Genomic DNA, 27599 nt, shown 5'->3' on the forward strand with positions numbered 1-27599 from the left:
ATAGGGAATCTTATATTTGAAATACATTTGTAAATGTAATCTTTGGCATGCATTGTATATATATTAAAACAGGACATGCATTTATATTTTGTATAACTGTTGAACAGAACTCACCGAATGGATGCTCAATCACAACAGCAGCAGACTCGGTGGACTTGCTGACTCCAAACTTGTTCTCAGCGCAGACTCTGAAGGTGTACTCCATATACTTGGTAAGGTGAGTCACTTTGATGGTGGTTCTCTTTATACTGGAGTTCACTACTTGCCAAGAGGCAGAGCCGGACTCTCGTTTTTCCACGATGTAGTTGCTGATGTCACTGCCGCCATCGTCAGCTGGCTCGGACCAGGCCAGGTTGCAGGACTCTGAGGAGACTCCAGAGATTTCCACAGGGCCCGTGGGTGGAGTTGGTCGGCCAACAACAGCTACGGTCACTGTGAACGTCTTCACACCAGCAACGTTCTCCAGGGTCAGGTAGTACTTGCCGCTGTCGCTTCTCTTGCTGTCTTTCACCACCAAAGTGGTGCTCTCCTTTGTGGTTTTGATCAAGACTCTGTCCGTCTCCTTGAGCTTCATCTCCTCCAGCTTCCAGGTGACCTTTGGTGCTGGCCTGCCGCTGATGGGGATGTCGATTGTGAAGGTGTTGGAGGTCTTGCAGGTGATGAGCTGGTTGGTGATGCTGCTGAGGTCAGCGGTTGGTTCGATGCATTGCTCTTTAATGACCACAGAGCTGAAGGTGCCCTGAGGCTCGCTGATTCCAGCATCGTTCTTGGCCTTGACTCTGAAGTCATACTCTGTGTTGTGAATCAGACCCTCCAACAGCATCTTCTGGGATTTGGTCTCTCCACCAACAACCCAGCGGTCAGTGTCTTTAGCTCTGAATTCAACGATGTAGCCTCTGATGCGGCTGCCTCCGTCATGCTCGGGCTTCAGCCATACCAAGGAGGCTGTGGAGTTGGTGGTGTCGACAACATCCAGTCTTTTGGGTGGTGCGGGTTCCTCTGTGGCAATGATGGGCTCAGTCATTTCGTGAGGTTCTCCCTGGCCATACTGGTTTACAGCAATCACCCTGAACACATATGGCAGACCAATATCCAGACCAGTTACCCTAATCATCTGGCGAGAGCACTTGGTGCTGACTTCTTGCCAGGCAAGACGGCTGGCCTCTCGCTTGTCAACAATGTAGTGATGGATTCGGGCTCCGCCGTCATTGGCAGGGGCATCCCACATAACAGTCAAGGCTCCGCGGATAACGTCTTTGAAGGCGATAGCTCCCGGAGGTCCAGGCGTGTCCAGCACTTTGACAGTGAACGTGATGGACTTGCGCCCGCTGTTGTTCTCCAGGGACAGGACGTATTTGCCCGCTTCGTACCTCGTGCAACCCTCGATGGTGAGAGTAGAGAAGGAATCTGTGGTGCTGATATCGCCCATAACAGGCAGCTCACCATCTATCTTGGACCAGGTGGCGAGAGGAGCTGGTTTGCCTTGGAAGGCAACTTGAAGTGTAACAATGCCGCTATTCTTCACAATGTGAGTCTGCTTGAAGTTGGCATCGAGTTCGATCTCAGGAGATGTAAGTCTGTCCAGAGCCTGAACAGCGCTTGCCAGCACTGAGGCGTCGCCCTCTCCAGATCCGTTCACAGCACTGACCCTGAACTTGTAGAACTCTCCAGGCACCAATCCCTTAGAAGTGTATCTGGTGTCGTGGCAAAGCTGGTTGTTGACTCTGTGCCACTCCTCCAGACTGGCCTTGCACATGTCAATGTTGTAGCCAATGATTTCCAAGCCACCATCGAAGACTGGCTTGGTCCACTCCACGGTGACAGAGGACTTGGTGGAGTCAGCGACCTGTTCAAAAAGAAAAGTATCGTTTTAAAATACATTTTTCTTGGTAGATTTTTCCTCTACATTCTGGTTTTCTACATTAAAGTTATTTTGAGGTTTCTTCTGTACTAAAATAGAAACAAATTTGTGATTTCATAGTAATATTGATAACTCAAAATACATTTCTAATAATTGATATATATCTGACAATATATATGTATTTGGCATTTGATTATTGTGAGATTGACCTCAACGCCTTTACATGAATGGCTCTTCTCTTACATTTATATGCAGTGTTCCTGCAACCCTACCTTTATTAATGTGGGGGCACTGGGAGCACTGGTTGGTTCCTTGCATTTGAAGAGCCTGGAAGTACTGCTGGACGGTCCGATTCCAGCACCATTTTCAGCCATGACGCGGAACTCATACTCGTTGCCCTCAGTGAGGTTAAGGACACGGTGTCTTAGCTCAGTGATGGGCCTCTTGGAGGAGACCTTCACCCAGCGCAGGCTCTTCTTCTCTCTCCTCTCCAGGATGTAGTGTTTGATCTCATTACCTCCATCGGACCTTGGCCTGGTCCAGCACGTGGTGATGCTGTTTCCAGTCACATGGGTGGCATCTGGGGTACCAGGGGCATCAGGCACAGCTAAGGAGAAGAGCAGAATACATGTCAAATTTAAAGAAGTCAAGTTTTGAATGGAAAGGCAATTTGTTTCTCTTTTCGTCAACATTCAAGTGCAAGTTTGTAAGATTTGGTCAATATTTAAGACAGAAAATACCCTTGAGTGACTTTACTCACTGTATTGCATCTGGGCGATGATGGGATCAGAGTCCAGTGGTTTGCCAACGCCTAACTTATTGGCAGCAGAGATTCTGAACTGGTATTCATTGCCCTTGATGAGGTTGGCAGCATTGTAAGAACAGGCTTCGCATTTGGAAGTGATCAAGGCCCAGGAGATCCGGGATGTCTCCCTCTTCTCCACCACGTAGTGGGTAATGGCAGCACAGCCGTCGTTTTCTGGCGGGTTCCACCACACGGTGCACTTCTCAGCCGTGATACCGGTGAAACGGATGGGACCATCAACAGGTCCGGGGGTGTCTGAAGGGAAACAGAAGGTAGAGGAGTTACTTCTAAATTTGTTCATGAGTAGGTTTGTGTCATACAATGGCAGATATTGAAACATCAGCAGTGTTTACCAACCTTGTACTCTGACGTTGGCGTCAGCTTTCCTGGCACCCGAGCTGTTCTTGGCCTCTATGGTGTAGATGCCACGGTGGTTCCTGTCAGCTTCACGAACAAAAAGACTGCTGGTGCCAATGCCAGTGGTAATCTCAATGTCATACATGGTCCTCTTGTCAATCTCTTTGCCATCCTTATACCAGACAACCTGGGGGACAGGACGTCCAGTGATGCTGCAGTTGAGGGTAATGTTCTCACCAGCCTTCAGGGTGACCACCTGGTGTGGAGACCACTCGATCTCAGGAGTAACTGGAGATGCAAAGAGAACGAACAAATGATGTGAGAAACTACCATTTATGATAATTTTAACTTTTTTAATTTTAAAGTACTTACTGCTCTCATCCTTGGTCATAATGTATCCAGAGGAGTTAGATGGTGGACTGACTGTGCCCACAGCATTCCTGGCGATGACTCTAAACTCAAATCTGTCTCCAGCAGACAGACCAGTCACAGTGAACTGAGTCTCGCAGATATCAGTGAAATTGCATCGCAGCCATTTGCCTCTCCCTTGGCGCCTCTCCACACTGTAGCCAACAATTTTGCTGCCACCATCCTTCTTGGGGATGTCCCACTGCAGGGTGACTGAGTCTCTGGTTACATCGATGCATTGAGGGTTGCCAGGTGGATCTAATTAAGAAGAGAAAGAACCAAGTTATCCATAGTGCTGAATCCTGAAGTAATACAGAAGCAAACAGGATCTTGATAAACTTTGAAACAAATTTTAGTGTTTGCGAGCCTAAGCACGCCCTGGACCTATTTCTGTACTGGATAAACAAAGACGAAACTGATATCCATCTTCTTATCTAAATAAAGAGGATTTCCCAAAAATGTTGGACTGCTTCCATAAGTAAAAAGCTATTCCTAAACACAGAAAGAGGTAGTCTTTAGCATGTACTTACCAACAGGGGCGATAGCGAGCGCATGTTTGCTCTGTTCACTAACAGGGCTGAGTCCGGCCTTGTTCTCAGCGTAGACTCTGAAGGAGTACTCCAGGCCCTCTATGAGACCAATGATCCTGTACTCCTTGTTGGAGATGATGGTGGAGTTCACCTTTTGCCACAAGAGGCTGTTCCTGTCCTTCTTTTCAACATGATAGCCCAGAATGGGGGATCCTCCATCGAAGCCTGGGGCCTCCCACCTGATGGTCATACCATCACTGGTGACGTTGAAGGAAACTGGCTTTCCTGCTGGCCCTGGAGGTTTGTACTGGTGTTCGGCAACAATTTCTGAGGAGGTGAGTGATTCACTAACTCCATATTTGTTCTCTGCACGGACTCTGAACTGGTACTGAGTTCCCTTTACCAGGTTGGGAATCTTGAAGGTAGCCCTGACAACACTGGAGCAGACCATTTTCCAGTTGGCATGAGAAGTCTCACGTTTCTCCACGCTGTAGCAGGTGATCTCACCACCTCCGTCCTCTTTCGGCTCATCCCAGGAAATGATGATACTTTGAGTTTTAATCTCATCGAAGCGGATGGGTCCGACAGGCACTGATGGGGGACCCAGAGTGATCACATTAATGTCAAAGTAGTTCTTTATGACTCTGTTGTCCAGAACCAAGGTGTACTGGCCGGCATGCTCCTTCTTGACTCCTCTGACTGTGACTGCGGTCTTGTTGTCAGTAGTCCTGAAGCGAATCTTATCACATTCCTTCAGAGGCAAGTTATCCTTTAGCCAGCTGATTGCAGGTCTTGGTTTACCCTTGAAGGGCAACTCGATGTGGAAGTTCTGACCAATACGAACAGCAAGCTCGCCATTGGGATAGTCACTGAGACTGGCTTCGGGTTGAATGATGAAGTCCATCACTGTGATATCAGTAATCATGGAGAAGTCACTGTTGCCCTTCTCATTCTTGGCAAACACTCTGAAGTCCATGACAGCGTCCTGCTTGAGTCCCGTCACCTCACAGTTCAAGCGCTTGCATGTTGCTCCCAAAGTCCAGGTGGCCTCTTCCCTGGTTCTCTTCTCAATGATGTATTCGGTGATGTGGCTGCCGCCATCGTGGTCAGGTCTAGTCCACTGCAGGGTAACAGAGTTCTTTGTAGAGTCCGCCATCACCAGGTTCTTTACAGCTCCAGGTGTCTCCGTGGCTCTTACAGGCTCAGTGGTTTCGCAGGTGTCGCCCACACCGTACTCATTTTCAGCAGACACACGGAAGAAGTAAGCTATGTCCTCCTCCAGGCCTGACACCTTGTAAGTTGTGTTGGCACACTCGGCATTGATCACCTGGTAAGCCTTCATGGTGGAGGCCTTTTTCTCCACAATGTAATGAGTGACAGGGGACCCGCCTTCAATGAGAGGCGCCTCCCAGCTGAGGGTCAGCTTTCCTCTCGTCACGTTCTTGACCATCAGTTTCTGGCAGGTGGCTGGACTGTCCAGAACCTTCAGGGAAACGGTGATTATCTTGGGTTCTCCCACGCCATTCTCAATCTCCAGCAGGTACTTGCCGCGGTCATCGCGGGTGACCTTGGGGATGAGGAGTGTGGTGGCTCGCTCAGTGCTGGTGATTGTGTAGCGGTTGTCAGCAGAAATGTTGCGGTCGCTGCGGCGCCATGTGACATTGGGGGTGGGGCGTCCCTTCAGGGGGATAAACACTTCCACGTCACGGCCGGCCCTGGCTGTGTAGTGGGTCTTCATCGGAACGTCCAAGTCCAAATCAGCCTCCTCTGTTGGAGTGAAATGTACAGAGCATGAATTAGTTTAATCAATAATGACATAATTATACACCATCAGAAAATAATGTTTGCTCAATATAGCAATCAATAGCAATGATTAGAACCCATACAAATGTATAGGAAGTAGCCTTTTAATGCCTAAATTAACTTGAATCATGCTAATTACCAATACTTTTTTATCTCTGTCATAAAACGAGTATAAAAGACTCGTGTTCTGTGTCAATACCATAGAGGGATGTTAGGAATACAAACCCAAAACATCTTTGGCTTGCACAGGCTGGTACATTTTGATGTCTTCTCCTTTGCCCTTGGTGTTGACAGCAAAGACTCTGAAGAAGTAGTAGGTTCCTGGTTTGAGGTGAGACACCACATACTCGCAGGTCTTGATCGTTGAGTTAGTGATCACCCATTCTCTTTCCTCTGTGTTCATCTGCTCCAGAATGTAGTGTGTGACTTCACTGCCGCCATCATAGACGGGCTTCTCCCAGCCGAGGGTGATGGAGGTCTTTGTGGAGTCCACCACACGCAGCTTGGATGGCTCACCAGGGAGATCTGGAGAAGACAAAAGGGAATGAATGTTGTCAACTGCTCTATGTGAAGACATTAACAATAAACAAATCGTAAGAAGAAATTCCTAGTGATAAGTAAAAGCATACCGATGGGGTCGTAGGCCTTGTAGAGGTCAGAAGCCTCCGAGTAGTTTCCTGCTCCAGCCTTGTTGACAGCACAAACTCTGTACTGGTACTCGTTGTTCTCCGTCAGGTTGGTGACTTTCTGCCTGGTGTCTCTGATGGTGCCCTTCACCACCTGGCCAACAAAATAAGTATGTTATGATGCCTGCACATGCTAGTTATCAGTTTGGCTTCTTTTACCTAAGTACAAAATCTGTAAAGGTCAGGACAGCAAACAAACCTTGAACCACTGCAGACTCTTCTTCTCCCTCTTCTCCAGGTAGTAGCCGTCGATGTCGCTGCCTCCATCCAACGCCGGTCTTTCCCAGATCACTGTCATGGTAGACTTGGTGATCATGGTCACTTTAGGCTTGGATGGCTCGCTAGGAGCAACTGTACGAAAGCAAAATGATGTTAGATGAAATAAAATAGTTCCCATTGTTGAAAAAAAATCGAAAATCTTTTTTGCCATTTGTATATATGACAAATATGAAATAATACATTGAAGTGCAGCAATTTTTTCAAAGCAAATGATCAACTCTGGATCGAACAGCAGTTGAGTTTATTCCGTTTGCTTACCAAATGCATTCTTTGCGATTATAGGTTCAGACTCCAGTGGGTCTCCGACGCCATACTTGTTGACTCCACGGATTCTGAAGATGTACTCATTGCCCTGGATGAGTCTGGGCACGTTAACAATGCAGTCGACCAATTTCTCTGAGATAATGGACCACATGACCCTGCTGGTTTCCCTCTTTTCCACAATATAATGCATGACCATGGCACCGCCCTCGTCAGCAGGCGGGGACCACATGATGGTGATGTTGTCGGCCGTCACCTTCTTAAACTGAATCTCTCCAGCAGGAGGGCCTGGCTTGTCTGGGAAGGGGGAGGACATATTCATGCATGTTAGGGTCTAGATAGATAGATAGATAGATAGATAGATAGATGTATACTTTATTCATCCCCAGGGGGAAATTTGTTTGTAGCAGCAGCAAACGAAGTTACAGAGTAAACATAAAAATATGAAAGATGAAAGATGCTCAATATATACAATAAGATAACAGAGCAGAATATAATACAATTTAAATAAAATTAAAAGAAAATAAAAAATGCACAGTATATACAATAAAATAGAATGGTAAAAGTTAACTAACTAGGTAAAAAACAGTAGTGCAAGGATCACCAACAGCAAACAACAACAGTTAGCAGTGTTGTAGTCAATTGAAGGGTGATCTGGCCAGAGGTGATTTATTGTACAGTCTAATAGCAGTGGGCAGGAATGTTCCCCTGTATCGGTCCTTGTGACAGCGGAGCTGAATCAGTCTATTGGAGAAAGTGCTCCGCTGTCCCTGCAGTAGGTGGTGGAGAGGGTGGTCCGGGTTATCCAATATGGACAATAGTGTCTTCAGTGTCCTCTCCACTATACTTTTAGATAAAGATAGATTTCATGCAAGGCAAAATTATCGTCATAAATACAGTTTAAATAATATCTGAATACCTTGAATGAGCAGCCTGACCATGCCGGACGCAGTTCCTAGGGAGTTCTTCACCTTGACCTCATAGAGTCCAGAGTTAAGGCGAGTGGTTTCCTTCAGGAACAAATTGGTGGACTCAAATGTGTGTTTGAAAGAGAGCTGGGCAGTAGGCTCGAGCTCTCTGCCATCCTTAAACCACTCAATAGTGGGAGCCGGTTTGGCTGTGATATTAAACTTGAGCTCCACATTAGATTCAGCCATGTACTTGACTTCGCTGAAGTACTCTTGAGGTATATCAATCTCTGGGGCACCTGGATGATAAACAAAAAATCAGGCAGGTGAGTTCAAATTCTGATGGATATATGCATCATATATGATGGAACATGATAGACAAGAGAGTAGCTAGGATTCTTGTGGTGAAAAAAGTATATTTCCATGCGGTGTCCCAAATGTAACTTGTTAATTCTCTGAGGAGAGCAAATGCACTAAATGTTATGGCAAACCACAGTTTGGAATAAAATACTGAAAAACAAAAGAGACCTACCATAGGTGTCCACACATGTGGCTGGTCCAGCTGTCATGGATGGGTTGCTCACTGAGCCAACGGCATTCTTGGCCATGACTCTAAACTCGTACGTCTCGTCCTGGGTTAGGCCAGTCACAGTGAAGCGGGTTTCTGAGACATTGACGAGGTTAGTCTTGGACCACCTGGCACTAACGCCCTCTCTCTTCTCAATTATGTAACCGGTGATTGGGGATCCGCCATCGTAGTTGGGCCTCTGCCAGACCAGGCTAATGGAATTCTTGGTGATGTCACTTATACGAACGTTGGTCGGTGGCTCTGCAGGAACAATGGAAACTCATTATAAGACAACTGCTGCTGAAGCAATATCAGATATTCTTGATTGCTAAAGAAAGGTTTTGACATTCCACTCACCACAGGCATCAATAGCCAGCACTGCATCAGACATCTTGCTGAAGGCACTGATTCCAGCAGCGTTCTCTGCTGCTACCTTGAACTCGTAAATGAGTCCAGCATTGATGTTGGTGACCTTGAAGTGTGTTGCACGGATCACCATTTTGTTGACCCTCTGCCAAAGGATGCTGTTCCTGTCTTTCATCTGGAGATGGTAGCCAAACACATGGCTGCCGCCATCTGACGGAGGCTCCTTCCAGGCCAAATTGATGGTCTCCCTGGTTACACGAGTAATCTCTGGAGTTGATGGAGCTTCAGGAATAGCTGGGGGTAAAATTCAGAGATAAAGGGTGTTACCTTGTTCATCATGAAAAACAGAATAGAAAACATAATAACGTGAAGATAAAAGAGGGAAGTAAAACAAAGATCACTTACTGTAAGGAAGTCTGACAGTGACAGTTGGCGAGTCAATGTGCTCGCTGATTCCATATCTGTTCTCAGCCCTGATTCTGAACTGGTACTCCAAGCCAGTGGTCAGCTTCATGATCTTCATGGTGCAGCGGGCCACAGCAGAAGAGACATCCATCCAGTTGGCTGTGGTTGTCTCTCTCTTCTGGATGATGTAGTTGGTGATGGGGCTGCAACCTTCATATGCCGGTGGGAACCAATTCAGGCTCACGCTGTCCTCTGTGACGTCAAACAGCTCCACAGGTCCAACTGGAGCACTGGGGCGGTCCAGAACCATTATTTTTACAAAGGATTTGGTGGTTCCACTGGAGTTGGAGGCGGTGATATCGTAGCGTCCTGAGTCTCCAGCAATGCTCTCACGCAAAATGATCTTGATGCTGTCAGGGGTGACTTCAGAGTTGAACCTCATTGTTGACTTGAGCCGAACGTTATCCTTGGACAGGGAGACTTGAGGCAAAGGCCGGCCTGTGAGTGGGATGTCACACTTGAGGGTGGAGCCGGCTCTAACATACAATGTGTTGTGGGGGAAGTCATTCATATTGATCTCAGGAGATTCTGGAGGAATAAAGTAACAAAGTGAGTTATAGCAGGGGAAACTGAGAGGAATATTGTGTAGTTTGACTTGGTTATTCCCTGGTTATATACAATAATTACAAGTAATGGATATTGGCTTATTGTTAAATACACACTGTTGTGTGTATTTCTTAGTCTTCAGAAATCACATTGTTGAATCTGATCAGCCTGATCTATAACACCTACCAAGCTGGTCTTTGACCACTACTGGGGTGACCATTTCCTTAATATCACTGAAGCCAGCATGGTTCTCTGCTCTGACTCTGAAGAAGTACTCGGCATTCTCCCTCAGACCAGACACTGTGAAGTGGATGGACTTGGTCACGCCACACTTAACCCACTTCTCCTGGCCTTTCTCCAGAGCTTCCAGCAGGTATCCAGTAATTCTGCTGCCTCCGTCTTGTTCTGGTTTGGCCCAGACCAGGGACACGCTCTCCTTGGTAACATCAATCACACCCAGCTTTGGTGGTGGACTTGGTTTTTCTGGAGAAAAAGGACATAATGTGTTTTATTTTAATAATCTGGTATTATCTTTTGCCTAACAATTAGAATATATAACTTTATGGACTTAAAATTCAATACCTGTGATCTTGGTTGCCTCTTTGGTCTCAGCAGAAACACCAACACCGTACTCATTCTCGCCTGTCACTCTGAAGAAGTAGACTCCTCCCTCCAGCACGTCCATCACCTTGTACGTCAGTCTGTTGCAAGTGTCAGTCAACCTGGTCCAGCCTTTTTGGCTGGCCTCACGGATATCAACAAGGTAGTTCTTGACTGGTCCTCCTCCTTCATTCTCAGGAGTGTCCCAGGTTACAGTAGCAGAGATCTTGGTCACGTCCTTGACATCTACATGGGGAGGAGGTCCAGGGGAATCCAGGACTCTGACATTGAGTGTCAAGCAGGAGGTTCCAGCTACGCTGGACAAGGTGATGGTGTATTTGCCAGAGTCATTGCGAGTTGCTTTCTCTAAGGTGATGGAGGTGAAGGTGTCTGTGGTGTCAATGACAGCACGAACTCTAAGGTCAATATCAGGCTTAGACCATGTAACACTGGGGATGGGTTTGCCTCTGAAGGGTACTGTCATGGTGAATGAGCTACCATCCTTCACAATGAGAGTCTTCCTCATCTCATTGCTGATGTCAAAGACTGGCTCCTCCTCTCTTTCTTTGGCGACCTGTTTGTGTGATTCAGGACTGGGCTCACTGGCTCCAATCTTGTTAATGGACTTGATAACAAATACATATTCAGCCCCAGGTGTCAATCCCACCACTGTAAACTCTGTGTTCTTGGTATTCTGGACTCCAGTAATCCATTCGTCATCGAAAGTATTCCTGTATTTTACTCTGTAACCAGTCACAGGTGATCCACCATCAAATAGTGGCTTATTCCATGACAAGGTGACTGTTGTCTTTGAAGAGTCGATGATCTTTGGCTTAGCAGGAGGTGAAGGCAGGAACAGTGGGTCTTCAGCCTTTGTAAGTGGGCAAGGAACACTGGGAGCACTGAGGCCAGCAGAGTTCTCTGCAAACACTCGGTACTCATACTCACCGCCCTGACGAAGGTGTGAAGCTTTGACTCTGAGGTCATAAACAGGTTTCTTGTTGACACGGCACCAGCGAAGGCCAGTCTTCTCTCGCTTTTCAATGACATAGCCAGCGAGACTGCTGCCACCATCAGAAACTGGTCTTTCCCAACAGATGGTCATTGCCTCACTAGTAATTGAGGTGACCTGTACATTAGTGGGAGCGGCAGGCACAGTGAATGGATCCACGGCCTTTGATGGATCACTCTCCAGGGTCTCACCATCCCCATATTTGTTGACTCCCCTGACTCTGAAGATGTACTCATTTCCTTTGAGCAACTTGGTCACTTTACAGGTGGTTGCCTTCATGTCACCATAGACAATAGTCCAGGTGAGGCGACTGGTCTCACGTTTCTCAACAATGTAGTGCATGATTTCAGCTCCACCGTTCTCCTGAGGGGGGCCCCAATTTATGGTGCATTTCTCGCCTGTCAGGCCAGATACTGCCAGAGGTCCCGAGGCAGGTCCAGGTCTGTCCAGAACTTTACAGTTGATAGCCACAGACCGGGTTCCTGCTACATTGTGCAAGGTCAGGACATACTGGCCAGAGTCCCTCCTGATAGCGTCTCTGACAATCAGTGTAGTTGTGAAATTGGTGGAGGTGATTTCACACCTGGCCTTCTCCTCAATCTCCTTTCCATCCTTAGACCATGATACAACTGGGAGTGGACGGCCCGTGATTTCAGCATCAATTCTAATGATCTCTCCAGCCTTAATGACAACCAGCTGTCTTAACTTATCTTCCAGGATAATAGTGGGAGGGTCAACATCATCCTTGACTGTGACAGGACCGGTGCTCTCTGAGGGAGCACTCAATAGCTCTGCAGAATTCTTAGTGATGACGTGGAAGTCATATTGGACATCTTCTGTGAGGCCTGTGACATCAAAGTAGGTGTCTTGCAGGTTGGTGAAGTTGCATTTTAGCCAGCGGCCATTGGGAAGTTCTTTACGCTCAACAATGTACCCAGTTACCTTTATTCCGCCATCATACTCTGGCTTCTCCCAGAAGAGGGAAACTGAGGTCCTGGTAATGTTGGTGACTCTAAGGTTACGTGGAGATTCACATGGATCCCTGGCTGCCACAGGGTCACTGGCCTTAGTGCAAGGACCAATTCCAGCCATGTTCTCAGCATAGACTCTAAACTGATACAGCAGGCCTTCTTCAATGCCTGTCATTTTAAACTGGTTCTCAGCCAGCAGACCTCTGTTGACCTTGGTCCACAGGATGCTGCTTTGGTCTTTGCATTCAATGTGATAACCAATTACAGGGCTGCCGCCATCACTGGCAGGTCTGCCCCATACCACGAGCATGCCGTACTTGGTGGCATGGGAAACATGGACATTGGTTGGAGGGCCAGGAGGCTCGAAGGGATACTGAGCAATAACGGGAGTAGAGTCAATGGCAGAACTCTTGCCGTAACGGTTCTCAGCTGCAATACGGAACTGATACTCTGTTCCCTGATTAAGACGAGACACCTTGATTGATGTCCTGGCTACTGTGGCTGAGACAATCTGCCATAAGGTTGTGGTAGTGTCTCTCTTCTCCACAACATAGTTGTTAATTTGGCATCCACCATCATAGGTTGGAGCATCCCAAGACAGAGAGATAAAGTCAGCGCTCACCTCATCCATCTTAATGTTGCTGGGTGGGCCAGGTTTGTCTAGGATTATAACAGATATTTCAGCTGTGTTGGTGCCAACTGAGTTTGTCAGAGTAATCACATACTTTCCTACATCCTCCTTGGTTGCATCCTTGATGACAATCTTGGATGACGTCTTGGAAGTAAGAACATTAACCCTTGTTGTCTGCTTAAGCACTTGGCCATCCTTCTTCCAAGACACTTCAGGATGAGGTCTGCCTCTGAAGGGAACATCAATCTTCAGGTCATCTCCTGCTTTTACACTGTATGTGTCGTACAACAGGTTGACGGTGGGCTCCATCGTGATGTCCTTTACAACCACAGGGGTAGCCAGAGGCTTAGCATCACTCTTGCCCTTGTCATTCACAGCAGTCACCCTGAAGGAATATTCCTCTCCAGTTGTGAGTCCACCAATAGTAGCTTCTAGTGCTTTGACTTCACTGCACACGGACCATTTGTCATCTCCCTTTGGCTGCATCTCAACAATAAAGTTTGTAATCTTGCTACCTCCATCATGATCAGGTTTCTCCCAGGAAAGAGAGACTGTATGATGAGTTACGTCAACCAGGACAATCTTCCCAGGGGGCAAAGGAGCCTCAGCCACCTTGACTTGGTCCGTGGAGGCAGGCAGACCTACTCCGAGCTCATTCACAGCCAACACACGGAAATAATATCGGCCTCCCTCCTGCAGGTCGGAAATGAGGTAAGAGTTCCTCACACAGTTGGTGCAAACACTAGTGAAAGCCATTCTCTTCTGCTCTCTCTTCTCCACAATATAGTGTGATATCTTAGCCCCACCATCTATTGAAGGAGGCTCCCAGGAGAGAGAGACAGAAGTTCTCTTCACATCCTTAACCACCAGGTTGGTAGGAGCGCTGGGGGAGTCCAGAACTCTGACATTGATAAAGGCTGATTTAGAACCACTGAGGTTCTCAAGGTTCAGTAAATATTTGCCAGTGTCGAATCTATCGACATTCTCGATCACCAGCATTGTGTAAGAGCTTGTGACTTCAATCTGGGCACGCTCATTCAAAGTGCCATCGGCTTTTGACCATTTGACCTCTGGCTCTGGCTTTCCTCTGATTGTCACAAACAGACGCAAGGAAGCGGTGGCACGAACATTGACCATCTTCCTTAGGTCAGCATCTAGTTCAATTTCAGGAGCCTCCAGCTTCTCTGCAGCGATAACAGAACCAGGAAGGTCCACATGCTCTCCTACTCCCTCACAGTTAACGGCACAGATGCGGAAGTTGTACTCTGCATTCTCCTTCAGATGCTTTACAGTGTAGTGAGTGGCCTGAACACCAGTGGGTGGTGTGCAAGTGATCCATTCATCATCTGCTGCCTCCTTCCTTTCAACAACATATCCGCTTATCTGTGCTCCACCATCATAGATAGGCCTGGACCAGGACAGGGAAACCGTGGTGCTTGAATGGCCGGTGACTTTGAGGTTATTTGGAGATCCTGGTGGATAAATGGCATCACAGGCTTTGATGTATTCAGTTGGTGCACTAGGCTTTCCCACACCACCAGCATTTTCAGCTGAGATCCTGAATTCATAGGAGTGGCCCTCTGTGAGGCCAGTGCATCTGAATCTCAGGTCACTTAGTCTTTTCTTATTGCACTTAGTCCATCTGATGCCATCCATATCACGTTTTTCAAGGATATATCCTTCAATCTCGGCTCCTCCATTATGCTCTGGTCTCTCCCATGTAAGTACAATGGAGTCCCTAGTGATAGCGCTGGTCTCTAGGTTGGAGGGGGTACTGGGAGTGGTGAAGGGGTTACGAGCAAAAACAGGCTCAGATTCCAAAGGTTCACCAACACCATATTTATTCACAGCAGTGACTCTAAAGATGTATTCATTGTCGGGCAGCAGTTTTGTGATTTTGTAGCTGATGGCCTGGATCTTGGGCTCAATCACGGTCCATGACAAACGACTGGTCTCCCTCTTCTCAATGATGTAGTGCGAGATGCTGGCTCCACCATCATGTGAGGGATGGTTCCAGTGCAGATAACATTTTTCAGCTGTGACCCCTTTGACTTCTAGCGGGCCATCTGGAGGACCAGGTCTATCCAGAACTTTAACATTAACTGGGACAATCTTGATTCCTCCTACATTGACAAGTTTGAGGTAAAAGTGCCCACCATCCACCCTGATGCAATCCTTGACTGTCAGGATGGTATGTGTGAGGGTGGTCTTGACCTCCATTCTTGGTGTGGTTTGGTCAATCTCTTTTCCATCCTTTAACCAAATTACTTCAGGCAGAGGCTTGCCAGTATAGTCAGCATCAATGACAAATGTCTCACCAGCACTAACAACAGTCATATCCTTGAATTTAGAATCCATGGTGGCGTCTGGAGCCTCAATTTCATCTTTGGCAGTAATCTCTCCTGTGCTCTGAGAAGGATGGCTGGAAATTCCTGCAGCATTCCTGGCAATGACTCTGTACTCATAAACACAGTCCTCAGTCAGGCCAGTGACTGTGTACTGGGTAGTAATGATGTTGGTGAAGCTGGCCTTCATCCAGCGGGTATCTGGGTGCTTCTTCCTCTCAATCACATAGCCAGTGATTGCACTGCCTCCATCATACTGTGGCCGTGTCCACTGAAGCGTCACAAGATTTCTGGTAATATTAATGGCCTCAGGAGTGCCTGGTGGGTCACAGGGGTCCCTGGCTACTGTGCTCGCAGAGACCTTGCTAGCTGGGCTGAGTCCAGCAATGTTCTCAGCATAAACTCTGAATTCATACTCAATAGCTTCTTCCAGCTCTGAAGTCTTGAAATGTGCGTCTGGGATTAGAAGCTTGTTGAGTTTAGTCCACAAGAGGCTGTTCTTCTCCTTTCTCTCGAGGTGATAGCCTAGGACTGGGCTTCCTCCGTTGTTGGTGGGAGCTTTCCACTCAACAACCATGTTTTCCTTTGTTGCAGCAGAAACAGTTGGTGTTCCAGGTGCAGCAGGCTCACTGAATGGATACTGAGCAATAACATTGGAAGAGACAATGGCAGAACTCTTTCCATATCTATTCTCAGCAGACACTCTGAATTGATACTCAATTCCAGTCTTTAAATTGGTGACTTTGATGGTTGTTCTGGCAATAGTAGCAGACACAATCTGCCATGCTGTTGTGGTGGTATCTCTCTTCTCCACAATGTAGTTGTTGATCTGACAGCCTCCAGTATACTCTGGTGGCTCCCAGGAGAAGGTGACATAATTAGAGCTCACCTCCTCAATCTTCACAGGGCCTGTGGGTGGGCCAGGCTTTTCAAGAATGACGGCAGTAATCTCCTCTGTAGCTGTTCCAACACTGCTGGTGGCTGTGATGGTGTATTTACCAGAATCTTCTCTATTTGCATCCTTGATGCACAGCTTAGTAGATGATAGTGTGCTGGCTACATTTAGTCTAGTTGTCTCCTTAAGAGCTTGTCCATCCTTCTTCCATTCAACCTGGGGAACAGGGCGCCCAATCACTGGAATCTCAATCTTCAGATCCTCACCATTCTGTATACTGTAAGTGTTGACTGTCATCTTGAATCCGGGCTTGATAGTTACATCTTTAGCAGTGACTGGTGCAGCCAGAGGCCTGGGGTCACTCTTTCCCTTTTCATTGAAAGCTGACACTCTAAAGAAGTACTCATGACCCGCACTTAGGCTTGTGACGGTGCCCTCACAAGTTTTGGTTGTGGCGGCCACCACCCATTCTTCTGAACCCACAGGCTGCATCTCAATGTAGTAGCCCATAATCCTGCTGCCTCCATCATGGTCTGGCTTCTCCCAGGAGAAGGAGGCAGAGGTTTTGGACACTTCAGTCAAAGTGACTTTACCGACTGATAGAGGAGGCTCAGAGGTCTTAACTGAGTCTTCTGTCTCAGCTGACTGTCCAACACCAAACTCATTCTCTGCTAAGATTCTGAAATAGTAGATTTGTCCCTCAGTGAGGCCGGTGATACGGTAGCTTGTCTTTGTGCACTTGTTGTCCACGTTAGAATAAACTATCCTGGTTGACTCACGCTTTTCAACCAGGTAATTCTTGATTCTTGAACCTCCATCAATAAGAGGAGGCTCCCAGGTCAAAGTGACACTTTCCCTCTTAATGTCTTTTACTGTCAGATTCACAGGGGCCCCTGGAGTGTCCAGAACTTTAACAGAAACAAAGGCTGATTTGGTGCCAGCGCTATTTTCCAAGTTGAGGATGTATTTTCCAGCATCATATTTGTCACAGACGTCAATGGAGAGCTGTGAGTATTCTTCACCAGAATCTATCTGAGCTTTGATGGGCAGTAATCCATCCTCTTTGGCCCAGCTGATCTCAGGAGTAGGATGGCCTTTGAATGGAATACAGATTCTCATTGAGCCTCCTGCACGAACAACCATTCCCTTCCTGAGCTCTGCATCCAGAATCATCTCTGGAGGATCAAGCTTATCCAATGGTTTCATGACTCCCTCGATCTCGGTGGGCTCACCAACACCCAGCTTGTTAATTGCACATATGCGCACCTTGTATTCCTGGTGCTCTATCAACTTAGTGATGGTAAACTTGGTAGCATTAACTCCAGAAGGTGGGGTGCATATGCTCCACTCCTCCTCATCAGCCTTAGTAATTTCCACAGCGTATCCTTGAATCTCACAACCACCATCATAGATAGGCCGGTGCCAGGCCAGACTGATGGTGTCTTTAGTCACATTGACCACATGGGCATTGGAGGGACAGCCCGGTTCAAAGGAAGGGTCACAGGCTTTGAGGTAGGATGTAGGTGGGCTTGGCTGACCCACTCCAGCTACATTCTCAGCAGATACCCTGAATTCATATTCATGGTCCTCAGTCAGTCCAGTTACTCTGAAACGTAAATCTGTCACTCTGCGTTTGTTGCACTTGGTCCATCTCACTCCAGCTCTGTCTCTCTTCTCAACAATGTAACCACCAATCTCACTGCCTCCAGTTGTCTCAGGGCGGTTCCAGCAGACAGTCATGGAATCTCTGGTAATGTTAGTGATTTCAAGCTCCTGAGGTGAGCCAGGGGGAACAAATGGATTTCTCATGATAACTGGCACTGATTCAAGAGGCTCGCCTGTTCCGTATTTGTTGACAGCCATGACTCTGAAGATGTACTCATTGCCCTTCAACAGTTTGGTAACCTTGAACATGGTAGCTCCACAGTCACTGGAGACTACAGTCCATGCCAGGCGGCTGGTTTCTCTCTTCTGAATGATGTAGTGTGAAATGCTAGCTCCTCCATCGTGCCTGGGGGGCAACCATGACAGTGAGCACTTTTCCTCAGTGGCATTGCTGACGGTGAGAGGTCCCTCTGAGGGACCGGGTCTGTCCAGGACCTTCACACTGAATGGGACAGTCTTAGTTCCAGCTACATTAGTCAGAACCAGTGTGTACTGTCCACCATCCACTCTGATGGCCTCTTTCACAACGAGCAAAGCCTTAAAATCTGTGTTTTTGATCTCAGCTCTTGCCGAGTTTTCAACTTCAACATTTCCCTTGAACCACTGAGCTGCCGGGATGGGCTTTCCTTCCACACTGGCCTCCAAACTGAAAATCTCTCCAGCATTGATAACAATGGTCTGGTTGTACATAGGATCTGTCTCACACTTAGGCGGGTCAATTTCATCCATGGCTGTGATGGATCCTGTGCTCTCAGAGGGCTTGCTGACAGCACCAGCTGCATTCCTTGCAATTACTCTGAAATCATATTTACTGTTTTCTGTCAGACCAGTAACTGTGAATTCATGTTCAATGACGTTTGCAAAGCTGGCCTTCATCCACTTTCCCTCAGGAAGGTCACGTTTCTCCACTACATAGCCAGTAATTAAGCTTCCACCATCATACTCTGGAGCAGTCCACTTCAGCTTCACTGAGTGCCTGGTCACAATCACAGCCTCAGGACGGCCAGGAGGATAACATGGGTCACGGGCTACATAAACCTCAGAGACTTTGCTGCATTTTCCGATGCCAACGATATTCTCAGCATATACTCTGTACTCGTACTCAATGCCTTCCTCAAGAGGAGTAGATTTGAACCTGCAATCTTGGATGAGCATTTTGTTGATCTTGGTCCAGAGGATACTGTTCTTCTCCTTACGCTCCAGATGGTAGCCCAAAATGGCACTTCCTCCATCAGATGGGGGTTTGTGCCACTCAACCACCATATAGTCTTTAGAGTATGTAGACACAAATGGTGTTCCTGATGGGCCAGGCTCCTGGAACGGATACTGAGCCACAACAGGCGTTGAATCGATTGCATAACTCTTTCCATATCTGTTCTCAGCATAGATTCTGAACTGGTATTCACTGCCTGTCTTCAGATTGCTCACTTTTAGCGTGGTTCTTGCCAGTGTGGCAGATAAGACCACCCAGTTGGTTGTTGTTGTGTCTCTCTTCTCAACCACATAGTTGGAGATTGGGCAACCACCTGTATATGTAGGAGGTTCCCAGTTAAGAGTCATACTCTCAGCACTGACATCCTCAAATTTGACAGGGCCTGTTGGTGGGCCTGGTTTGTCCAGGGTAATCACCTCAATAGTGGCATCCTTGGAACCCAGGGTATTGACAATATTGATGCTGTACATGCCTCCATCCTCTTTGGTAGCATCTTTTATGGTGAGAGTGGTGTGACATGCTGAGTCAGTGACATTGACTCTGGTGGTCTGCTTAAGGGCTGCTCCATCCTTGGTCCAAGTGATAGTTGGCTTTGGATGACCAGCAAATGGGACCTCAATCTTGAGGTCATACCCCACCTGGACACTGTAGGTGCTCATTTTGGGTCTAACAGAAGGCTCAATCACAAGGTCCTTAGTTACAACTGATTGGGCCAGTTGTCTGGGGTCACTTTTGCCCTTGTCATTTACAGCAAAAACTCTGAACTGGTACTCTTCCCCCTTGAGCAGATTTGTCACTACGGTCTCCAGTGCTTTCCCACTGGTGCACAGAGACCAAATTTCGCTGTCCTTTGGTGCCAATTCAACTTCATAGTAACTGATCCTACTGCCGCCGTCATGTTCAGGCTTCTCCCAGGATAGAGTTACGGTGCTACAAGTGACGTCAACAACACTGACTTTACCAGGTGGCTGAGGCTTTTCAGATATCTTAACTGGTTCTATAGTTTTAACAGGGAGACCCACACCATATTCATTCTCAGCCGAGACTCTGAAGAAGAAGATTCCACCCTCTGGAAGAGGTTCAACTTTCCATGACATCTTGTTGCAGGTGGTGATGGGAGAATAAACTTTCCTAGTGCTCTCCCGCTTCTCAACAATATAATGCTTAATCTTTGAGCCACCATCTAGATGTGGAGGCTCCCATGTGAGAGTGACGGAATTTTTGGTAATCTCTTTCACCAAGAAGTTAGCTGGTGGACCAGGTGAATCCAAGACTCTGACACTGATGAAGACTGACTTCACTCCGCTGGCATTCTCTGCAGTCAGGGTGTACTTGCCAGTGTCAAATCTGTCAACATTCTCAATGACAAGTGAAGCATAGCTGCTTGTATTGTCAATCAGGGCAGTTTCCTTAATCTCACCCTCAGCCTTCCCCCATTTCACCTCAGGAGCTGGACGACCTCTCACAGGAACAAACAGCCTGAGAGTACTTGCTGATCTAATGTTGATCATCTTTCTCATATCAGTATCCAAGTCAAGATCAGGGGCCTCAAGCTTTTCCTCCAACAGAATTTTTCCTGGAATATCAGCATGCTCCCCAACACCAATTTTGTTGATGGCACACACTCTGAATTGGTATTCGTGCTTCTCCAGAAGCTTTTTCACTGTAAACTTGGTGTCTGTGATTCCAGTTGGAGGAGTGCACATAAACCACTCATCAGTTGCTACATCGCAGGCCTCAACAATGTAAGCCTGAATCTCACAGCCACCGTCATAGATGGGTTTGCTCCATGTCAGGGAAACAGTGGACCGTGATGTGTCCACCACCTTGGGGTTGTTTGGTGGGCCTGCTTTGAAGATTGGATCCAATGCTTTGTAGTACACGGTTGGTGCACTAGGTGTGCCAACCCCTGCAGTATTTTCAGCAGCAACTCTGAATTCATAGCTGTGGTTTTCTAGGAGCCCTGTCACTCTGAAGCGCAGCTCACTCACTGTGCGCTTGTTGCACCTGGTCCATCTCACACCGTCCTTATCACGTTTCTCAACAATGTATCCCTGAATAGGGCTGCCACCATCATTAGTTGGTCTATCCCAGGTCACCACCATTGAGTCTTTGGTGATTGTGGAGACTTCTACATCTGTTGGTGAGTTGGAAGTGACAAATTGATTTTTGGCAATCATCGCCTCAGATTCCAGAGGCTCACCAACTCCGTATTTGTTGACTGGAATCACTCTGAAGATGTACTCATTACCAGGAAGAAGTTTTGTGATCTTCAGGCTCAGTGTCTGAACATTTTGTTCAACTACAGTCCAAACCAGTCGGCTGGTTTCCCTCCTCTCAACAATGTAATGGGAAACATCGCTACCTCCATCTTGCAGGGGAGATTTCCAGGCAATGGTGCATTTCTCATTGGTGACCCCATAGATGGAGATAGGGCCCTCGGGTGGACCTGGTCTGTCCAGGACCTTGACATTAATGTTAACTGATTTCTCTCCTCCAACATTTTTTACCAGCAAAGTGTACTGACCTCCATCAACTCGGATAGCTTCTCTAACCACTATGCAAGCTGTGAAGTCTGTGTTCTTGACCTCTAGGCGTGCTGCTTCAGAAATCTCTTGGCCTTCCTTCAGCCAGTGTACAGTGGGCACAGGCTTACCAGAGATACCAGCATCAAGCCTGAATGTCTCTCCAGCATTTACCACCACATTCTGGGAGTACTTAGCTTCTAAGTCAATCTTGGGTGGATCCACCTCATCCTTAGCAGTGATGGTTCCAGTAGAATCAGAGGGCTGGCTGGAGACACCTGCTGAATTCCTGGCGATGACACGGAACTCATAAATTTGATCTTCAGTAAGTCCTGTGACAACAAATTTAGTCTCAATGACGTTGGCGAAACTAGCTTTCATCCAGCGGCCGGCTCCTTCCTTCTTCTCAACCACATAGCCTGTGATCTTGATGCCGCCATCATAGTCAGGTTTGGTCCATCTGAGTGTCACTTGGTTTCTTGTCACAATGACAGCCTCTGGTTTTCCTGGTCTGTCACAAGGATCTCTGGCCACTTGCATTTCACTCAGTTTGCTGGCTTTGCTGAGGCCAACAATGTTCTCGGCATAGATTCTGAACTCATATTCAATACCCTCCTCAAGGCCAACCACCTTAAATCTGTTCTCTGGGATTAGTTGTTTGTTCTGTTTCACCCACAGTATACTGTTTCTCTCCTTGAGCTCCAAGTGGTAGCCCAGAATTTTGCTCCCACCATCATTGCTGGGTGTATCCCAAACAACCACCATGCTCTCCTTGGTGGCTGACTGGACCACAACAGAACGTGGTGAGCCGGGCACTTCAAATGGATACTGAGCAACAATAGTTTCAGAGAGCAGGACAGAGGACTTGCCATATCTATTCTCTGCAGCAATCCTAAACTGGTACTCAACTCCAGTCTTCAGACGGGCTGCCTTGATAGTGGTTCTGGCCACAGTAGCTGACACAATCTGCCAGTTAGTGGTAGATGTGTCTCTCTTCTCAACAATGTAATTGCTGATGGCACAGCCACCGTCATACTCTGGTGGATTCCAGGACAACACCGCGCTGTCAGCAGTGACCTCATCCAGCTTAATTGGGCCAGTTGGAGGAACAGGCTTATCTAAAACAATGACACTGACGTCTGTAGATGCTTCTCCAACTCTGTTGGTCAGTTTGATGGTGTATGTGCCCACATCATCTCTGCAAGCCTCCTTAATAACCAGGAGAAGGTTTTTGTCTGTGGCTTCAGCATTAACTCTTGTTGTCTCCTTGAGAACAATGCCATCTTTGAGCCAAGTTGCTGTAGCCTTTGGACAGGCAGCATATGGCACATCTATCTTCAGATCATCTCCTGCTAGCACACTGAATGTGCTGAAAATCAGTTTGAAGGTTGGTGAGATGACTAGGTCTTTAGCCACCACAGGCAAACTAAGAGGACGTGGATCACTAACTCCCTTTTCATTGGCGGCTGAGATACGGAACATGTACTCCTCTCCCTGTGTAAGGCCAGTTACAAGAGCCGCATTGGTCTTTACCACCATGACCTGGGTCCACTTCTCACTGCCTTTACCCTGCATCTCAACAATATAGCCTGTGATTCTGCTGCCACCATCATAGTCAGGCTTTTCCCAGGTTAGTGCGACACTGGAGCTGGTAACTTCAAGAAGGGACACTTTACCTGGTGGTAGAGGCTTCTCTGACACTTTAATTGATTCAGGAGTCTCTACTGGGAGACCAATGCCATATTCATTCTCAGCAAGGATTCTAAAGCAGTACATCTTTCCTTCCTCCAGGTCTCCAACTTTCCAACTGGACTTGTGGCAGCTGGCACAGACTGTTGAGTAGGCCTTTCTGGTTGACTCTCGCTTCTCCACAATGTAGTTGCGAACTCTGGAGCCACCATCAATGAGAGGTGCATCCCAAACGAGGGAAACTGAATCTCTGGTGATCTCCTTGACAAACAGATTCTGAGGGGCTCCAGGAGTATCAAGCACCCGGACATTAATAAAGGCTGTTTTGCTTCCTGAGGCATTTTCCACCGTCACCATGTATTTACCTGCATCAAACCTGTCAACGTTGTCTACCTGAAGAGTGGTGAATGATGAGGTGATTTCAATGTTAGCTCTGTCCAGGGATTCTCCATGCTCTCTTGACCATTTAACTTCAGGTACTGGTCTGCCCTTGATAGGAACAAAGAGTCTCAGTGTGCTACAGGCTCTGAGGCTGACCACCTTACGCAGCTCTGCTCCAAGTTCAATTTCTGGGGGAAGCTGTCTGTCTTCAGCCTTGGGTGTCCCAGGAACAGCAGCGGGTTCTCCCACTCCCTCACAATTAGTGGCACAGACGTTTATTTTGTACTCTTGGTTTTCCTTCAAGTTGGTAATGGTGAAGGAAGTGGCTGTCCATCCCTTCTTGGGAGTGTGTATTGTCCACTCATCCTCCTCAGGGAGGCAGGTCTCCACAATGTAACCAGTGATTTCAGAACCACCATCGTAGACAGGCTTGTTCCAGGCAAGGGTGACGGAAGACTTGGTTGTGTCCAGCACTCTTGGGTTCCCTGGTGGTCCAGGCTGGAAGATGGTGTCTACAGCTTTGTAGAATGGACTGGAAAGACTAGGCTGGCTAAGACCAGCATTATTCTCAGCAAAAATTCTGAATTCATATTCATGTCCTGGTGTGAGGCCAGAGGCCTTGAAGCGCAGGTCAGTTACAGTCCTCTTGTTGCATTTCACCCATCGCAGGCCAGTCTTATCCCTTCTCTCAATTATGTAGGTGTTTAATCTGCTGCCTCCATCATGTTCAGGGCGCTCCCAGCAGACGACCATGGAGTCCTTGGTAATGGTGGTGACTTCAGGCTGCTGTGGTGGGTCACTGGGGACATACGGGTTGGCACAGATGACAGGTTCCGACTCCAGAGGCTCACCCACCCCATACTTGTTAACAGCCATGACTCTGAAGATGTATTCATTGCCCTTCAGGAGCTTGGTGACTTTGAACCTGTTTGCCTGAAGGTCTGTGGCCACATTTGTCCATGCCAATCTACTGGTCTCTCGCCTCTGAATGATAAAGTACTCGATCTTGGCACCACCATCATGTGTTGGATGTAGCCAGTTAAGGACACATTTCTCAGCAGTGACATCAGTAACACTGAGGGAGTCTGGTGGCCCAGGTCTGTCAAGCACCTTGACATTGAAGTTGAACTTGGCAAAGCCACCGGGATTGCTGGCGGTGAGTGTAAAAGCACCTCCGTCCCTCCTCAGGGAGTCTTTGTTCATTAGAGTTGTGTGGAAGTCGGTTGTCTTTATCTCTAGCTTGGCTGTATCCTCAAGCTCCTTTCCTTCCTTGGTCCATACCAGAGATGGGATTGGCCTGCCAGTCACATTGGCCTCCAGCTTGAACAAATCTCCTGCCATGACAACAACATTGCTGCTATACAATGCATCAACATCAAGCCTGGGCTCTTCAATGTCATCTCTGCATATGATTGCCTCTGATGACTGGGATGGAGCACTGACAGCACCAGCTGAGTTTCTAGCAAACACACGGAATTCATAAGTTGCATCTTCGATCAGACCACTGACTGTGTAGATGGTTTCTTGGATGTTGTTAAAGTTGGCTTTAAGCCAGCGTCCATTGGGCATCTCTCTCCTCTCTACTGTGTATCCAGTGATGGAAAATCCACCATCTCCCTCCGGTTTGGTCCACGAAACTGTCACCTCATGTCTGGTGATATTCAGTGCCACAGGTCTGCCTGGTGGGTCAACTGGGTCCAGAGCATACATAGTCTCAGAGGGTTTGCTTGGTTTGCTGAGACCAGCCATGTTTTCAGCAATAACACGGTGTTCATACCCGATTCCATCAACAAGGCCTGTTGATTTGAAGATATTTCCAACAACAATTGCTTTGCTGATTCTCTGCCACAGAATGCTGTTTTTCTCTTTTCTGTCCACGTGATAGCCAAGGATGACACTACCACCATCAGAGGAAGGCTCATTCCAGCTCAGAGTCTGAGCATCCTTGTTGAAAGATGTGACCACAGGAGCGCCTGGCTGGCCCGGCACATCAAATGGATATGCAGCCACCACTGGTTCAGAGATAATGCATGGTCCAATGCCATATCTGTTCTGGGCCTTGACACGGAATTGATATTGGGTTCCAGTGTTGAGTCGGCCTGCCTTGAATGTGGTGCGGATCACTGTAGCTGCCAACTCCATCCAAGAAGTACCGATAGTCTCCCGCATCTCAACAATATAGTTGTTGATGGGAACGCCTCCATCATTCTCTGGTGCCTCCCAAGACATGAGAACATAATCACATGAAACCTCGTCCAGCTTTATGGGACCAGTGGGAGGACCTGGGATGTCGTGGACCAGGACTGTGATCGTCTCAGTCACTGTGCCCAGCATGTTCTTTCCAGTCATGGAATACTGGCCTCCATCTTTCCTCTTGACCTCACTGATGTTGAGGATAGTTGACATTGGTGTGGTTTCAATGTTCATTCTTTGTGTCTCCTTGAGCCCTATGTCTCCCTTCTTCCAGGAAACCACAGGTCTGGGTTTACCGAGCACTGGAATCTCCACCTTGATGCGATCCCCTGCTTTGGCGATTACCGTCATCTGGTAGACTCCACGCAGGTCAAAGGAAGGAGCAGATAACTGCTCTTTGATAATAGCAGGTCTGCTCTCACGTGGGTCACTCCTGCCTGATGCATTAACAGCCATTATGCGGAAGGTATATTCTGCGCCCTCAATCAGATCTGTGACAGTGTAGTCCAGAGCCTTCAAGGTGTCCACATGGACCCACTGGTCAGTGTCCTTCTTCTGGGTCTCAATGACGTATCCAGTAATCAAGCTGCCACCATCATGAAGGGGCTTGGTCCATGCCAGACTAGCACTGTTAGCTGACACATCTGTAACATACAAGTTATCTGGTGCTGAGGGGGCCTGAGACACCCTGATTGGCTCTGGGGATTCAGCAGGCTCACCTATGCCCAGGTCATTCTCAGCAGAGATACGGAAGTAGTAGTAAGCTCCCTCCTCAAGGTCTATAAACTTGAAGGAGCACTTCTGCCATGTAGTGCTAATTACTGTGTAGGCCTTCTTGGTGGCCTCCCTCCTCTCAATAACATAGTTGCAAATCTTAGAACCACCATCGATTATAGGGATTTCCCACTGGAGAGTGATGCTGTTCTTGGTGATCTCTCTGGGCTTGACGTTGACTGGTGGTCCTGGTGTGTCCAAAACCTTCACATTAACAAAGCCGGTCTTCTTCCCAGCAACGTTCTCGAGACACAGGTTGTACTTTCCAGCATCGTATCTGGTGCAGTCAGGAATAACCAGTAGAGTGTAGGACTCTGTGGTGTCAATGTGTGCACGTCTTTTCAGGTTGGTATCATCTTTGCTCCAGGTTACTTCAGGAACTGGACGACCCCTGATGGGAACAAAGATACGAATTGAAGCACGGCACCTGACCACCAGGGTTTTCCTGAGTTCAGCATCCAGCTCAAAGTCTGGCAGCGTCTCCTGGTCCACCAGTTCAATCACTTTCTCAACCTCTGCAGGCTCACCAACTCCCTCTGAGTTTACAGCAGTGACTCTGAAGTGGTATTTGCCTCCTTTTTGAAGTTTACCAATGACATATTCAGTAGCTTTCAATGGATACTGTGTCTCCACCTCCCAGTCATCATGCCCTTCCTTTTTGTACTCAACAATATATCCTTCTACTTCAAGACCCCCATCGTAGTGGGGTCGGCCCCAGGCGAAGGAAGCTGTGGTTTTTGTGGTGTCTGTAATTCTGGCGTTGGATGGAGGACCAGGTGGATCTAATAAACAAGAAAAACATTTAGGAATTAAAATGCGGGTGCTTGATGTGTATTTTCTGACTTTTCTGCACATGCAACTC

At 47.6% G+C, this 27599-nt stretch overlaps 1 protein-coding gene across 1 annotated transcript in view; it reads right to left on the bottom strand.

Moving 5' to 3' along the window:
- Window positions 1–27599, bottom strand: part of LOC142971622 (titin-like) — a 212089-nt gene that overhangs the window by 19987 nt on the left and 164503 nt on the right. The window contains exons 212-227 of the mRNA XM_076112200.1: window positions 10426–27519; window positions 10030–10326; window positions 9238–9825; window positions 8824–9126; window positions 8431–8727; window positions 7910–8197; window positions 6988–7287; window positions 6650–6801; window positions 6394–6544; window positions 5990–6289; window positions 3962–5728; window positions 3396–3689; window positions 3024–3311; window positions 2622–2921; window positions 2134–2468; window positions 115–1846 (exon numbers count right to left, since the gene is read on the bottom strand). Of these exons, the coding sequence (XP_075968315.1) occupies window positions 115–1846; window positions 2134–2468; window positions 2622–2921; window positions 3024–3311; window positions 3396–3689; window positions 3962–5728; window positions 5990–6289; window positions 6394–6544; window positions 6650–6801; window positions 6988–7287; window positions 7910–8197; window positions 8431–8727; window positions 8824–9126; window positions 9238–9825; window positions 10030–10326; window positions 10426–27519 (24486 nt within the window). The remainder of the gene's footprint in view (window positions 1–114; window positions 1847–2133; window positions 2469–2621; window positions 2922–3023; window positions 3312–3395; window positions 3690–3961; window positions 5729–5989; window positions 6290–6393; window positions 6545–6649; window positions 6802–6987; window positions 7288–7909; window positions 8198–8430; window positions 8728–8823; window positions 9127–9237; window positions 9826–10029; window positions 10327–10425; window positions 27520–27599) is intronic.

Source organism: Anarhichas minor, unplaced genomic scaffold (assembly GCF_050575085.1).
Source record: "Anarhichas minor isolate MPS153535 unplaced genomic scaffold, ASM5057508v1 ptg000048l, whole genome shotgun sequence".
NCBI classification, from domain to species: domain Eukaryota; kingdom Metazoa; phylum Chordata; class Actinopteri; order Perciformes; family Anarhichadidae; genus Anarhichas; species Anarhichas minor.